The sequence below is a fragment of the Canis lupus genome, assembly GCF_048164855.1.
Source record: "Canis lupus baileyi chromosome 15 unlocalized genomic scaffold, mCanLup2.hap1 SUPER_15_unloc_1, whole genome shotgun sequence".
NCBI classification, from domain to species: domain Eukaryota; kingdom Metazoa; phylum Chordata; class Mammalia; order Carnivora; family Canidae; genus Canis; species Canis lupus.
This window is the reverse complement of record NW_027326420.1, coordinates 634,419-649,708: the sequence shown is the minus strand read 5'-3', so window position 1 is coordinate 649,708 and position 15,290 is coordinate 634,419. Positions and strand designations below refer to the sequence as shown.

Genomic DNA, 15,290 nt, shown 5'->3' with positions numbered 1-15,290 from the left:
CAGGCAGGAGGCATGGGGCACAGGCAAGGGGTGGGGGGCACAGGCGAGGGGTAGGGGGCACAGGCGAGGGGCAGGGGGCACAGAAGGGGGGGCCATGGGACATATGTGAGGGATGCGGGTTACAGGTGAGGGGCAGGGGGCACGGGTGGTGGATGCGGGGCATGGGCGGGGTTTGCGGGGCACAGGCGGGGGGCACAGGCGAGGGGCACAGGCGAGGGGCTGGGGGCACAGGCAGGAGGTGCGGGACACAGGTTGGGGTCGGGGGACACAGGCGGGTGATGTGGGTCACAGGAGGGGGGCGAGGGGCACAGAAGCGGGTGGCACAGAAGGGGAGGCCACGGGGCACAAGTGGGGTCCTTGGGCACAGGACGGGGTCTCAGCGCACAGGCAGGGGTCGCGGGGCACAACAAGGGGCGGGGTCGCAGGCGAGGGATGGGGGCACAGGCGAGTAGTGGGGGGCACAGGTGAGGGGCCGGGGGCACAGAAGGTGGGGCCATGGGGCACAGGCAGGGTCTGGGGGCACAAGTGGGGGTTGTGGCGCACAGGCAGGGTTGGGGGGCACCAGCGGCCCTGGTGCTCCTTCAGGACATAAGCAGGTCGGCTGCGAGACAGAGCTTGAAGCTTCTCCGTCCTGCGTGTCCCTGGTTTGGGGCTGTGCAGGCCCTGTGACCTGGGGCCCACGGCCGAGGGGCTCCCTGAGCTCACTCCTGAAGCAGGGGCAGCCCTCGCGGGCCTGGAGGAGGGCCGGGCGAGGGGTCGCCCAGGACCCCAGCACAGCAGCAGTCACCCAGGCAGGTGGGGCCTGCGGGGCAGGACCCCGGGGGTCTCTGGCGCTGGTCCTCGGCCGGCTGCCGCCCCGCCAGCCAGCGACGTCCAGGCCTCCGGGTCCCTCCCTGGCCGGGCCCCAAGCCCCCCACTGCTGCAGGCCCCGCTCCGGGGCCTCGCTCTGGGTCCAGAGGCCCCGGGAGGAGCCGAGAGCCGTGTGCCGTGGAGCCGGCCCACCGGTCCCGCTCGCCTGTTTGGCGTCTGTGTCCCCGTGAGGTCGTGCCCGGCCCGGGGGCAGCTCGGGGCTGCTCACGGGCCGTCCCCGGACCACCTCTCTGCACAGATACTCCCAGGGCTTATCCTGTCCGACATCAAGGCAGCCAAGAGGATGAAATTCAAGACCGTGTGCTACCTGCTGGTTCAGCTCATGCAGTGCCGTAAGATGTTCAAGGCGGAGATCCCGTTCTCCAACGACATGACGTGTGAGGATGACGACAAGGTAGGAGGGCCGCCCGCGCCGTCCTTTGTGCTTCCTGACCGTGTGGATGCTGTCCGGGGCTGGGTGGCTTTCGTTTCCCTGTGAAATCTTCCTATCCTCTTGCATTTTTTTTTCCATTTGGCATTCCCCGTGCTTCTCGGTAAATTCGTGCTCAGACCCTCGCTGCCGTCTGCAGGTTCACGGTCCTCAGATGCTCTGTTGTGAGGTCTGGAGCCCCGGCAACGGCCTGTGAGCCCCGGCCGCCGTCCCACAGACCCGCCCTCGGCCCCCTCCTGTCCGTGGCCTCCTGCCACGCACCTGCTTGCCTCTCCTCCGTGGCTAGATCATGGAGTCTGTCCGCAGAAAGCGGCCTCCCGTGGGGTCCCCACCTCATGACCTGGCTCCCGGGAGTTTCTGGTTTTCCCCTTGGGTTGGTCAGAGGCATCCTTGGGTTTTTTCCTCTTCTGCTGGGTTGGGGGATGGTGCCGCCCCTTGCGGGTCCCAGCATCTGCTTCTACCACATGGGCCTCCTGTCTGGGGGTGCGGGCGGAGACCCCAGCCCCTCCAGGGGCGACCCCGGTCCTCCGTGGGGGCAGGAAAAGCCTGGCGTGCCGCCCCTCCCCTGCTGTGTCCTTGCGTCCTGGGCCCCCTAGCCCAGCGTGGCTCTGTCCACGACTGATTTCTGTTTCCCGACACCATGCCGTCTGTCCCCCGCCATCCTGGGTTTTGTGCAGTTATGAGGAATTCCGTACCTGCAGTTTTTGGGGCTTTTCATTCAGGAAGAAACCAGATTCTGCTGGCGGGCACTCCCAGAGGTTTATGGCCTCTAAGGGTTTTTGTGGATTTGGCTCTGAGCTCACGTTTGTGAGAATTTTGCTGGGATGTGAATTCCATCAACACTGAGTTCCTGTCCCGTCCCCCCCTCCCCCACCGGTATCCAGGGGCTTCACGTGTGTGGCCGGTGGGTTTGGACATCCCAGGCAGGCAGGCATATGCAAGAGTGTTCCTGAGAGCGGGCCCTGTCGGTGCAAAGCCACGTCTGAGAGCGTGGTCCTCACCGTCCTCCCCACGGGAGACAGGGTCTCCCCATGTCGGTGTTTACTGGTGGGGTTTTGGGGGGAAGCTTCCTGCCCATCTCGCTCAGGCCCTGCGTGTCTGCAGTCAGGATGACGGGCTCTGCGAGCACTGGGTGCATCTGCCACCTGCCCGGCCTGGGTTCCCACGTCCTGAGGGCCCCTGGCGGCTTCCCTTTCTTTTTTTTTTTTTTTTTTATAAATTTTTATTTATTTATGATAGTCACACACAGATAGAGAGAGAGAGGCAGAGACACAGGCAGAGGGAGAAGCAGGCTCCATGCACCGGGAGCCCGATGTGGGATTCGATCCCGGGTCACAGGATCGCGCCCTGGGCCAAAGGCAGGCGCCAAACCGCTGCGCCACCCAGGGATCCCGCGGCTTCCCTTTCTTACCACGTTCTTGTGCATCTGTAAGTGTGCCTGCGTGAGTGTCCATGCGTGTGCATGGCCGTGTGTGCACGAGAACGCATGCCTGTGCAAGTGCGCGCCGGCCCTTCCCTCCCTCCCTGTCGTCTGATGTCGCTGCTGGATTCCTGCCCCTCCTGGGAGCACAGGGCCGTGTCCCTGAATCCTGGCCCAGCCCCTGACCCCTGAACCTCTGCAGTGAGGGATGCCTCCCAGGTGGGGCCGTGTGCACCTGCCGACTCTGGTCCTTTGTCTGTTTGCCGGGGACAGCGTGTCCTGGCCTCCCACCTTGGGGGTTGCCCCTGGTGTGGAGACGGGGAGTGACAAGGCCGGTGGTTCTGAAGGGCGGGGGTACAGGCACCGAGGCCGGGACAGGATGCCAGCTGGGGAGCTGGGGAGGTGGCTGTCGGGTGACCCTGCCAGGCAGGCCCTTCTGCCACAGGTCCGCGACCCTGAGCAGGGCCCCCGAGGAGGATGACAGGTTGCGCGAGGCCACAGCGCCCTGTGGTTCCTGCGGGCCCGCGTCCTAGCCCTGGCGTGCTCTCTGCACCCGGCGAGGCGGTGTGCCCGGCCCTGGGTGCTCCGCTGTGCTCAGTAGCCCCGAGGCCTGGGTCCCAAGACACCGGATCCCTGCAGGTCACCGTGCCCTGTGGAGTGAGTGCGGGGGAGCCGGCACCCGGGCAGCCGAGGGAGTGGAACCGGGCTGCACGGAGTGTGGACGGTGTGACAGGCGCTCAGCGGGCGCCCCGGGTCGGAGGTGACCGAGGCCAGCCCCCGGCGGCTCGCCTGCTCTCTCGTTTCTACGAAGCGTCGTGTGGCGCTGGCACATGGGCGGTGGGAGCAGAGCTGTCCTGCGTGAGTGCTTCCAGGAATCGTAAGTCCCTGCCCATCCATAGGACATGCGGGAGCGGCTAGCGCCCGCTGCATATGACCTTCAGTGAGTAGAGCTCGGAGGGAGGGCCAGACCGGGGGAGCCACGGGGGCAGATTGTGTCCCCCGTTCAGCATCGTCGTAGGAAGGCGCCACCGCTTGGCCAGTTGGCTGCCAAATGGGAACGGCGCATCCACCCCCCAGGCCGCCCCTGCCTCTGAGCCCGGCCTGCACACTCCAGGCCGCCTCCCGCTTCAGCCTCCCTGCACTCCGGGCACAGCTTGCTGAGCGTCGGCCGGTGGCCCTCCAGTCACCAGAGGCCACCAGAGGCCAGACCTGGGCAGTGCTCCCAGGGGCTCCTGATGTCCACAGCGGGAGGAGCCCCCCTTACCCCGTGTTTGCTGAGTGAATGCGTGAGCTGCGTGTGCCTTGTCGGCCGGGCGAGAGTCCGTTGGCACATCTCCGTCCCGGCCAGGGGCGGACACGAGATTGGACAGGGAGGGAGGTGGCCAGCGCCAGGTGTGAGCAGTCGGGGCTGGCACCTCTGCAGGGGGCTCCTCTCCCTGAGATCTGGGGGCCCAGCATGTCTGCACCGCGCGGCATGGTCGGACTCAGGAATCCCGAACCGAATCTGGAACCAAGGCTGCGCCGTGGGAGCCGCGTAGGACGCGGAAGGCCAGCTGGTGGGGACAGGAGGGTCGGGACTCCCCCAGGGGAGGGCCGCGGAGGGGGCCGGCCCTGGCCGGCTACGGGTCTGGTCAGCGTCTTGTTCAGGGTCCCTGCGGTCTTTATTTTAGTTTTTGTTTTGAATTTCACGAGCGTGAATCTAAAAAGAACTTTGCGCTTTTATCCACGAACTCTCGTGTTGACTATTGCAAACTGTATTTAAGCTGCCTTCTTTCTTTTAAAAAGATTTTATTTATTTGGGAGAGAGCAAGAAAGTACAATTTTGGGGACGGGCAGAGGGAGAGGGAGAAGCAGACTCCTTCCCGAGCCGGGAGCCCGACGTGGGACTCGGTCCCAGGACCCTGAGATCATGACCTGAGCTGCCCAGGTTCCCCCAAACAGATTTAAAATAAAATTTCTAGTAACGAAAACAGCGTAAAACCTATGTGAATAACATAAAACTTAAAGTACCTAAAAAAGACACAAGTACGTGTACATCCTTGTTATTTCATATAATAACAATATATAAAGCTAAAAATACATAATGTAGTTAAGGATTTAATGCAATAAAAATGTCAAATTAATCCGTTCATTCCAGTGCCAGAGTCACAGCGTGGGGCACACGGTGGCAGGTGTGGTGGTTTTTCACTGAAAGACAGTAGATTTTGTTTCAATTTTGGCAGCGTCGACCTGGGAGAGGAAGCCTGGGCACAGCTGAGATGTGTGGAGGGGGGGCCTGGGTGGGGAGCCAGCGGCACCAGGGCGCGCGGCCCATTCTGTGCTGTGACCGTTCCTGCGACCCGAACCGACTCTAAGGAACGCCTGTGTTCACAGTAATATGTTTTATTGTCCAGTGTTCTCCAGGAGCCTGACCATCCAGATCCGCACCGACTTGTGTATTTTCATAGTGTCCTGATCTGCTCCGTGGCCAAGGATGTGTGGTGAGCATGTCCGCAGGCGGCAGGGTGTAGCGGGGGGAGCCCCGTGAGGTGTGCGGGGCTGAGGGGGGCTGTCTCTGGGTGAAGGGACACCCAGCCCCTCCCCAGTGCGCACTAGAAGCTGGGGCAGGAGTCAGGGCAGGGGTGGGGCGCTGAGTACCAGGAGGGAGGCAGGGCCGCAGTGACAGTAGGGGGGCCGAGAGGGCACGGGGGGCGGTCTGGGGGGGCGAGGGGGTCTCTTGCTTCTCCCAGCCTACACTGGGAGGAGCCTGGAGGGCACAGCAAGGGGGGGCGGGCGGCACCTGGGGGCATCCCCTCCTTCCCACAGGAAGCTGTAGCAGCGGGTGGGCGGTGCAGGTGGGGCTGAGGGCGGCTGGTCCTGAGCCCCCGTCTCCCTGCCCCCCTGCCCCTGGATTCTCCTCCCCTGCCCCTCCACCCCTACTCTTCTGCCGCTGACCCCTCTGCCCCTGCCCCCTCCACTCCTGCCCCGGCTGCCTGCACTCCCCACCATCCCCTCCACCCCTGCCTCTTCTTGACCCTGTGTCCCCTCTGCCCCTGCCTCCTCCACCCGTGCCTCTTCCACCCCCTCCTCCTCTACCCCCACCGCCCCATCGGCCCCTGCTCCCTCTGCTCCTCTGCCCCTTCCAACCCCTGCCTCCTCTGCCCCCACCGCCCCCTCTTCCTCTGTTCCTCTACCCCCGTCTCCTCCACCCCTGCCTCCTCTTCCCCCTCCACTTCCTCCGCCCCTCCTCCCCTGCCCCCTCTGCCCCTGCCTCCTCTGGCCCTGCTTTCTCTGCTCCTCCTCCCCCTAACCCCCGCCACCTCCCCCTCCGCCCCTGCCCCCTCCACCCCTCTGCCCCCTCCAGGTGGGCTGTCTGCCCTGGGCCTGGAGCTCCAGCCCCAACAGGACACTGGTGGTCCTGACGCCCGGCGGCCTGTGCCCGCTGTGCCCTGTGCGTCTGTGCCCCACGCCCTGCTCTGCGGCCTGGTGGACACACTCCCACTGGCCATCTTCCTGCGAGTGTCCTCCCTGCCCAAAACGATCCTGCTCCTCGTGCTCACCGCGTCCTACATCCTGGTCCTGGAGCTCAGCGGCTACACCCGGGCCTCGGGGTAGGTGCGCTGCTGCCGGGCCCCCCGGAGACACGCGTCAGGCGCTGCCTGCTTCCGCGGCTTCTCCGTGTGTCCATTTGGGCCCAGGGCCAGCGAGGCCTCGGTTCTGGCGGGAGGTGCTGCAGCCGGGCCGGTGGCAGGTGCTGCCGACTGGCCTGCCCCAGGGGCACGTGGACGGGTCTTCGGCCCTCGGTACTGAAGAGGTTTCTCTCCTCACCACCCCCACCTCCCCCAGGGGCAACGCGGTGTCCGGGCTCAGCTTCGAGCCCATCATGGCCATCCTGCTGTTCTCGTGCACGCTGGCCTTGCACGCCCAGCAGGTGAACATCAAGCTGCGGCTGGACTACCTCTGGACGGCACAGGCAAGAGGCGCTCCGTGTGCTCCACGGAGGGAGGGGTACGGCAGAGGGGCCCCTGGGGAGGGGCCGTGCAGGTAGAGGAGCTAGTGCTGGGGCAGGACGGAGACCAGGGGATGCTGAGCACAGCCCCATGAGCCGCGCCTGACAGGCACAGGAGTTTGGTGACATCCTGAGCAGTGAGCTCCCCATCCCCAGAGGCGTCTGGCAGTAGGGCTGCCGCGCAGAGTGGCTCAGCCTTTGCTGCGCTGCACGGGACAGTGGGTATCCCCAGGGTCATGGGAGTGTCCAGAAAACACTGACTCTTGCACCGCCCACCCAAGTTAGTAGGTGTGCGGGTGCAGGTATGCGAGCTGTCGGTCCGAGCCCGGGGAGGGAGGGGATGACTACCGGAGGCGTGGGCTGTGCACCTGCCAGGTGACCAGCACACTGGTGCTCGTCTGGACAGCGGGGCATGCGCGAGGGGCCCCCCTCGTCCCTTGCTGTGTCCCTCGCCTCTGTTGTGTGTGTGTGTGTGTGTGTGTGTGTGTGTGTGTGCGCGCGCCTAATGACTCTTAAGTACAAAGGAAGTAGAGGGGGAGGTAGGAGGGTAGCAGGACTTAGCCTAGGAGAAGCTGATAGATAGATGTCAGGATTTTCGAGGAAGAGGAGCTGGGCAGGAAGGGATTCTAAGGAAGGAGTGTGAGGAGGAGAACCCATCCAGGCTGCAAGAGAGGAGTGGGGCGGTCCGTGGATAGAGGAGGTGCCATCGGTTCCCATCACCGCTACTGGGGAGGGGAAGCTGGCCCCCGAGTAGGAAGGCACAATGGAGTCGGTCGCCCCCGTGTCCAACAGGAAAGAGATGGGCTTCCCCGCTCCCTGGAGCAGGACCCTGGGCTTGGCCTGGGTTAGGGGGTGTCCGAGTCTGGGCCCCGTCAGTCATCGTCCAGTCCGAATAGTTGAAAGGCTGGACTTCCCGGCTCAGGGTTTCCTCCGTGTGGAGGCGCCGAGGATCCCCCGAGCCCCGGGCAGGCGGATTTCCAGGGGCCCATCGTTGGACATTGAGGGCATTGCCGCGTTAGCTCCTTGGGATTGGGACATTGACGGGCCCATTGTCCCTCGGTGCCGCATCTGAAGCAGGCCCCAGGCGGGGTTCGGTCGGTTCCCCCTTTCTGCGGGCTCGCGGAGCCCGCCGGCCGCAGGGCTGCCACCGAGGCTTGGGTCTGGAGTTGGACCTTCTGCTGGAGCCTGGCCTGCCTCTGAAGTTCAGCCACTTCCTCTCGGGTGTTAAGGACTTTAAATGCCATTTTCACCAGGTCGGGCTTGGGAGTTTGAGGACCCTCCTCAGTCTTCTTTAGTTTTTTGCGGATATCGGAGGAGGACTGATACACCACTGCAGTGGTAATCCACGTTAGCGCATCTGTAACGACCAGTAGGGGGGATCAAGGTGAGACTGTGGAACAGTCTGTGTGGGAAAAACATGACTCATGATGCTGGGAGTGGCATGCACACGAAGATTTTCTTACCCTTTAAGTTTCGTGGCAGAAGTCTCTCTTTTTATTCGGGTCTGATTCATAAAACACAAACCAGTACGTAAATTTATCATGAGAAACTTTCCATGAAATGGTATAAGGAAAGAGGTCTTACAGGTGTTTCTTCCGCAAGTTCTGAAGTTCTGGGTTTTCAAGTGTGACCTTTGGTGGTTGATTTTTCTTCTGTTTTCCTTATGAGGAGAACATTTTTAAAGGAGACTGCATGATTCAGAGCTGTTTTATGAAAGTTCCTTAAGAACGACAAAATGAAAAGAAGGACACCATTTCCTGTAGCTTCCCTCTGAGGGACACAACCCCTCTGTCTCTGGCTTGTAACGCTTCCACGGCGCACTCCTGCAAGGATGGGAGCTTGCTGTCTTGTCGCTGGTCTGGGGTGGGATTAGGGATGACCCACGGGTGAAGGTGACAGCGGGAAAGCTCTCGTAAGCCCTGGTTTTAATCTGGTTCTGAGTTCAACTGTGGAGTCGTGCCGGAACCCAGGTTTTGTTCTCAGCTTTGTTCTAGGGGTTCACTAGCTCATGACAGAGTTCAGGAACTGGGTGAGTAGTAAGGAAGCCGTCTCTGTTGGAAGAAAAGCGTCTTTATGATCTCCTATGAATGGGCTCATTTTCTAACTTAGGAAGCACCGTCAGGGAGTCTTGTGGGCTCTCAACCTTAATTCCGTTTTCACGTAAGAACGACTTTTGCTCTGAACTCCCAGAAGAATGACAGGACCTTTGGAATTTCTGTTTAGATTTACATAGTGTTGCTGCTTTAAAAGCAATTTTTAGTCCTTTACTCGGCCTAATGGTTTTCTAACATATGCAAATGAATTAAAATCTAGGAATGCAGTTGACATCCAATCATAATGATCATTTGTTAGTTAATTCTGTCTATAACACTTTGATCCCTAGGAATTTAGCTGTGGTTTTATGAGTTTTCCCGTATGATTGCCCACAAATTTTTATGTTGACTAAAATTGTAAGTGGTTTAAACTGTTCAAACAAATTACTTAGCAATTAAACCTCCAGCAAAATTGTAATTCATTTTAAATTTAGCACAGAGGTTTGTGCTCTTTCTGAGCAAAACAACGGGAGATAACGGTGAAATACGGAAATTCGGTATTTTGCGTGAAGTGTTTCCGACAGGACAAAAACATTCCCAGCACTGGGCATAGCAACGCCTTCCACTAATGTGAATTAATTTTGTAGCAAAGGATCGCTTGAGAGGATTCCTGCTTTTGAGTTTTATCCAGGTTTCATTCTTGAAACACCCGTTCCATATATTTGTGTTTTATTCCTAATTTGTCGTACTTCACCTTTTGATATTTAAACAACTCACATGCAGCTAACCGAAGTCACGGTAGTATTCGCTTCTCTATCAGGTTATCACCTGCTATGTTGAGAATTGCAAAGCCAGTGCACATTACAAAGAGTCAGTTGGACTTTGATACCAAAATTGCATTTACGAGGTTCACACTCCTTTGTATTTCACCAGATAGAGACAGCAACAGTGTTTTCATGTAATGTGTGCTTCGGCCTCTGTGCCAAAATTTATAGTGTCTGGATTTTAATATGTAGTGTTGATCTGTTAACCAAAGTTGTTTTGTTTTGTTTTGTTTTGTCCACAGAGGCATGGACACCTGCCCCTGGTGAGTCTTTACGCTGAATATACATACTCAGTTGTCGGTACGTATGTATGTATGTCACTTTGAGGTTCTCTCTCGCCAGTGTTACCATTCTTGACAAAAGAGGTCTTTGTGTTTGATGTCCTTTCTCGTTTGTTAGCCAGGGTCTACCAAAACCATTACTTTTTGATGACACTTCAGTTTTGGCCCAGAATGTCACAGTCTGTATTGAATCCGTCATTTCATCGATCCCTCGTGGCTTTTAATTAACTTTAGCAGGATTCGAAGATTTTCTTTCACTAAGGGGAGTCAGAGGAATCAGAGTCTTTCTCTACATTTTTTAATTCATTCCATAAAAATATTCCTGTGACGTAACCTGAACTCAAAACGCATTTCGTCAAAAGGGAGAATTAATCCAGTTTGATGAGCAAGTTCCGAATTCGATATGCTTTGTTTGATACTTGGTCCCGATGCTCCGCATCCCGTCTTTGTGTTGTAGTTTTGTGTTCCCGTGCTAATTTTGCATACGTCCTTGCTCAGGAGTCTGGGGATTAGACTGCATTCTATCCCTGTTTTATGTCAGCTGGTATTTTCATTATTTTCATCTTGCTTGCTTTCAGATTTTCCCCTCCTTCCCCAACTTTTCCAATTGTTGAGGTCTTTTGTCTTTTTTTCTTGCCTGCTTTCTGGGAGTTTTGTTTAAGGGAAATGAACCTCTTGCTTCTTACAATTTATGTTTTCCTAGCCATTACCTAATTTTTTTAGGAAGATGAGCAGTTCAAAAAAAAACAACATGAATATATGTTTTTGTTACTGTGATAGGGGAACATCTTTATCATTTCTTGTCGAAAGCATTCTTCAACCCCGAGCATTTTACATACTAAAATGAATCTGTTGCCTATACGGAATGGAAGCCTAGCGTAGCAGTAAATGTTTCCCTCACAAATACAGTTTTTTATTGATTGCTAGCCATTTTGGTTTCATTTATTTTTATTTATTTTTTTTTAAAGATTATTTATTTATTTATTTATTCATAGAGACGCAGAGAGAGAATGAGAGGCAGAGACACAGGCAGAGGGAGAAGCAGGCTCCATGCAGAGAGCCCGACATGGGACTCGATCCAGGGTCTCCAGGATCACGCCCCGGGCTGCAGGCGGCGCTAAACCGCTGTGCCACCGGGGCTGCCCCTGGTTTCATTTATTAATGACTTTGTCACTGATCAGAAAACTCTGAGGTAGTATTTCTGTTTACTACTTCGGGAAAAGACTAATTAGGACCATTATTTGTAACTCCAACATAGCTTGTTGATGTTCAAGTTCATCGTACCGGAATATGCGCATGCGTGTGTGTTTGCAATCGTATTGATGTTTCAGAGTGTCTTCCTAAAAATTTACAATGTCTGTAGATAGCTATTTCAACATTTTGTGAGGTCTTATTTTTCTTTGTTCTTTTATTAAAATAACAGCAAGTAAATAGCCCATACTTTTGGTTCTGTCCTATAAGAATTTCTGCTTGGAATACTTGGAAAGAATAATGCTAGTGTTATACGAATTTTGTCTTAATCATCAATTATCAACTATTTTTTAATCTATTTTTATCTTGAGTATGATAAATGATCATGTAGTCAAAGACTGTTTAGTTTAAACATATACTGTTCTTCGGTCGATAGTTTATGAGATTCATTTCATAGAACTGTCTTTATGTTTCCATTTTGTGCTCAGTGTCCTTTTGTAGAAATCCAGATTGACTACTTTACACTGTGCATATATTTAGAGCATCACAAATGTGGGCCATCAAAATGATAATTTCATGGTATCGGTGAAACTCTGGATAGAATTTTCTGTCCTATCATCTGTCAGAGCTTTAATTTGTTAACTTTACACTTCCTAAGTGTACTCAGTTATATCGTGACCCGGAAAGGTCATTGAATATATGACACCTATAAGTACATACCTATCGAAAGTGTAATTAAGATGCACTTTGCCATTTTGACCAAAATGTCATAACAGCAGAGGCACGCCTAAGTCTCTTAGTGGGTTTGTGCTTGATGTCATTGAGAGCAGTGTAGTCGAGAGTAACCCACTACTGGTCCCTGAGCCTCAAATGAAAACACATTCTGTACCAGAGGGTGGAGTACCTTTGACTTCTTCTTGACACCTGTTTTATCGTGTGGTTTTCATCAATATTAACACTTACTGGGGCACCGTTTCTAAAAGGTCAGGAATGACGGAGCGAAACATTTTCCAGAGAATGCTTTATAAGACGCCTTGAAAACATGAAGCAATTTAACCCACTTGATACATAGTCCGTGGCTGCTGAGGTAAGGCTGCATGTCCAGAGCGCAGGGCATTGGCAGGAATACGGAGCAGCGGGGCCGCAGTGTGTGCTAGCCCCTTTCGGGGCTGGGGGGCTGGGGTGCCAGGGGCCGGGGGGCCGGGGCCGGCTGAGGATGCGGCTCGGCCTGCATCGCACACCTTCCATCGTGGTCCTCCTTTCTCTTATGTGGAGAACACTTCTTGCACACTCGAGTTATTCGTCAATCATCACACATGTGTAGACTGGTCTAGCGATTTTCTGGTAGGAGCTTGTTTTCATATTTAGGCCCTCGGTTTTTATTGAGTCACCATCAGCAGTGATTTGAAAAAATCCTCTCCGTATTTGCAGGGTTGGAGATTTGTTTGAAATCTGACCATCCAGGGATCCCTGGGTGGCGCAGCGGTTTGGCGCCTGCCTTTGGCCCAGGGCGCGATCCTGGAGACCCGGGATCGAGTCCCACGTCGGGCTCCCGGTGCATGGAGCCTGCTTCTCCCTCTGCCTGTGTCTCTGCCTCTCTCTCTCTCTCTGTGACTATCATAAATAAATAAAAATTAAAAAAAAAAAAAGAAATCTGACCATCCAATAAGTCGTTCTCTGCATGCCGTGTGACAAATGTGTAGCGTTACCAGCAAAGATCATATTAATTCCTTTAATTAACGCGTGACTCGAGAAGTCTCAGATTAATCAGCACATGACTCGTGGTTATTCATACCCTTGTGGGAGTTTTTGCCACCAAATGCAAATACCAGGCTAAAAATACTGCTTTGTTTGTACATGGAGCGAATATTCATCGCAATAGTCCTGTACATCTAAGAAAACAGGAAGTAATTAAAATGTTGATCACTATAGTAAATCTCCGCAATGGCTGCTTGTTTGTATTTCATATGTGCTCACGTTTCTGAGAAGTTAGCTCTTGCACAACCACCTAATGATTATCTGATATCCTCCAGAAGGTTAGCTGGGTGGTTTGTGTTTCTACACAACGTACACAACGTACTGTTCTTTTGAAGGCGGTGTCTCTTCCCAACCCCCACCCCCCGCCACAGCTGCTTTTAGGATTTCCTTTTTGTTTCTGTTTTTCTGTATTTTGAAGATCACGTGACCTGTGTGTGATGCGTGCCTGTGAGTATATGTGCACGCGTGTGCTTGTGTGCCTGTAAGCGCACATGTGTATTCATTCTGCCTCTTGAATGTGGGAGTTGGTGTCTTTCTGCAGTTTGGGATCCTTGGCTGTTCTCTCTCTGGATGTTGTTTCTGTCTCTGTCCCTCTTTTCCGGGGACCTCAAGTACAAGTATGATGGGCCTTTTGCTGTGGACCATGTGTCTTCTGTCCTTTTCATTGCTTCTTCTGCTTGCTCTCTGGTTTTGGTATTGTCTGTGTGCTCTGTCTCAGAACCCACCAATCTTATCCTTTCCTATGCCATCCGAGTTTTCTGTTAAGCCATCGATGAATGTTTGATGAAAGATAGTTTATTTTATAGGTCTGGAATATCCATGTGATTTTTTCATATGCATTACACTCTTCTCATTCAGTTTTCCATCTGTTGCATCCACTTCTGTCCATCTTGTTACCTGTTTTTCTTACCAAGATGATCTTACTTACTTCACAGTCTTTGCTTATTTTTATTCTGAATTATTGGTTGCATTTTCCTTCCCGTGTACGTTTCTGGTAACTCTTTGGATGTGTGCCTAACACGGTGAATGAAAGAACATCGAGGGCCAGATGGTTTATTTGGTTGGTCGATAGTCCCTTCTTCTCTTTGGTGCATCGAGCTGGCCTTCGGTGCCCCTGTAATTTGTCCCTGTTTTTCCCCTGTGGACAGTCTGTGTTTTGATTGAGACCCACTAGTCAGAAGCGGGCTCTTTGTCCTCAGCACTGGAAGGCCTCACAAGCACTACGCTAGTCCTTTCAGGGATTTGGAGCGTCATACTTCGTCTTCTGCCCCATGCAGCTCAGTCGTCTGGCAGCACCCCGGTGGGTGGGTCTGTGTTTGTGGGAGACCCGTTCTCGCTAGCAGAGGCTCATCCCGTAGGTACTGTGAGGCCACGGTAACCTTCGCTCGGTCCCGTCCCCTTCACCTCCCACCTTGCCAAAGCACAGGTCCTGTGGGAACGTCAGCCTTGCATCTGGGCCTCCTTGAGTTTCCAGTGTGTCACTGTATGGTGGTGGTGTCCTCTTATCCCAGTGGAGCTGATGTCCTGAGCTGGAATCGGCAAGTGGCCTGGGGACAAAATGGTGCCCCAGCATCAGCCTCCCCAGTGAAGGGCTCTCTGTCCTCTGCACGGATCCTTTACCTAGCTCTGGTCATCTGACAGCTTCCTGACTATCGCCAGGAGCACGTCTGTGCGTAACCAGCCTTTTCTGGTTGTTGGGATGGAGGCTTCAGCTTGCACCATGTATGTATGTATGTATCTTCTCAGGAAGCGGAAGTCCCTGATTTAATAAAAAGCTTAGAAATTGTGGTGTGTTAATACCTTAAAGATGGTGGTGAGCAAGTTCTTGGTAACTGATGATGCACATAGCGAGTGCCCCATTACTGCTTTTTAAATTGGATGCAGAGTTCTTTGTTCACTGTACACAAGAATGTGTGATTTTTTTCATTCCTTTTTTTAGATTGTATTCAAATTCAAGTTAGTTAACATATAGTGTAGTATGAGATTCAGGGGTAGAATGGAGTGATTGATCGGTTGCATATAACACGTAGTGCTCATCACTTCACATGCCCTCCTTAATGCCCATCCCCCAGCTACCCCATCCACCACCCACCTCCCCTCCAGTGACTCTCACTCTGTTTCCTACGATTAAGAGTCCCTTATGGTTTGCCTCCCGCTCTGTTTTTATCTCATTGTAGTTTTCCTTCTCTTCCCCATGCCCCTCAGTTTCGTTTCTTAAATTCCACATATGAGTGACCCAGAGGGCTGACACACCCAGCCAGAGAAGCAGGGCGCCCGGGGCGCAGGGCAGCCCTGAGCCAGCAGGTATCCCCGGGACTTCACAGCAGCTGCTGTGGGAGGCTGAGTTCGGGGGCGCGGGGAGGCAGGAGGCAGGGCCACGTCCTGGCACCTTCCCCACCAGAGGCCGTCTCCCTACATGCAACAGCGGGCTGCCCCCAAACCCTACACGCAACATGTTCGCCAGATGCCCAACCGCCTGGGGGTTGAAATGGCAG

General features: G+C 54.6%; 3 protein-coding genes across 3 annotated transcripts in view; all 3 read left to right on the top strand.

The window, feature by feature from the left end:
- LOC140629484 (adenylate cyclase type 1-like) overlaps positions 1 to 5,172 on the top strand; it is a 40,460-nt gene extending 35,288 nt beyond the window's left edge. The window contains exons 7-10 of the mRNA XM_072818989.1: positions 1,109 to 1,264; positions 2,540 to 2,728; positions 3,166 to 3,597; positions 5,114 to 5,172. Coding sequence (XP_072675090.1) covers positions 1,109 to 1,264; positions 2,540 to 2,728; positions 3,166 to 3,201 — 381 coding nt within the window. The 3' untranslated portion in view covers positions 3,202 to 3,597; positions 5,114 to 5,172. The remainder of the gene's footprint in view (positions 1 to 1,108; positions 1,265 to 2,539; positions 2,729 to 3,165; positions 3,598 to 5,113) is intronic.
- LOC140629485 (adenylate cyclase type 1-like) overlaps positions 1 to 15,290 on the top strand; it is a 347,929-nt gene that overhangs the window by 64,390 nt on the left and 268,249 nt on the right.
- Positions 3,609 to 15,290, top strand: part of LOC140629491 (aldo-keto reductase family 1 member D1-like) — a 92,025-nt gene continuing 80,343 nt past the window's right edge. Inside the window, exons 1-4 of the mRNA XM_072819009.1 lie at positions 3,609 to 5,200; positions 6,064 to 6,310; positions 6,546 to 6,672; positions 9,808 to 9,828. Coding sequence (XP_072675110.1) covers positions 5,194 to 5,200; positions 6,064 to 6,310; positions 6,546 to 6,672; positions 9,808 to 9,828 — 402 coding nt within the window. The 5' untranslated portion in view covers positions 3,609 to 5,193. The remainder of the gene's footprint in view (positions 5,201 to 6,063; positions 6,311 to 6,545; positions 6,673 to 9,807; positions 9,829 to 15,290) is intronic.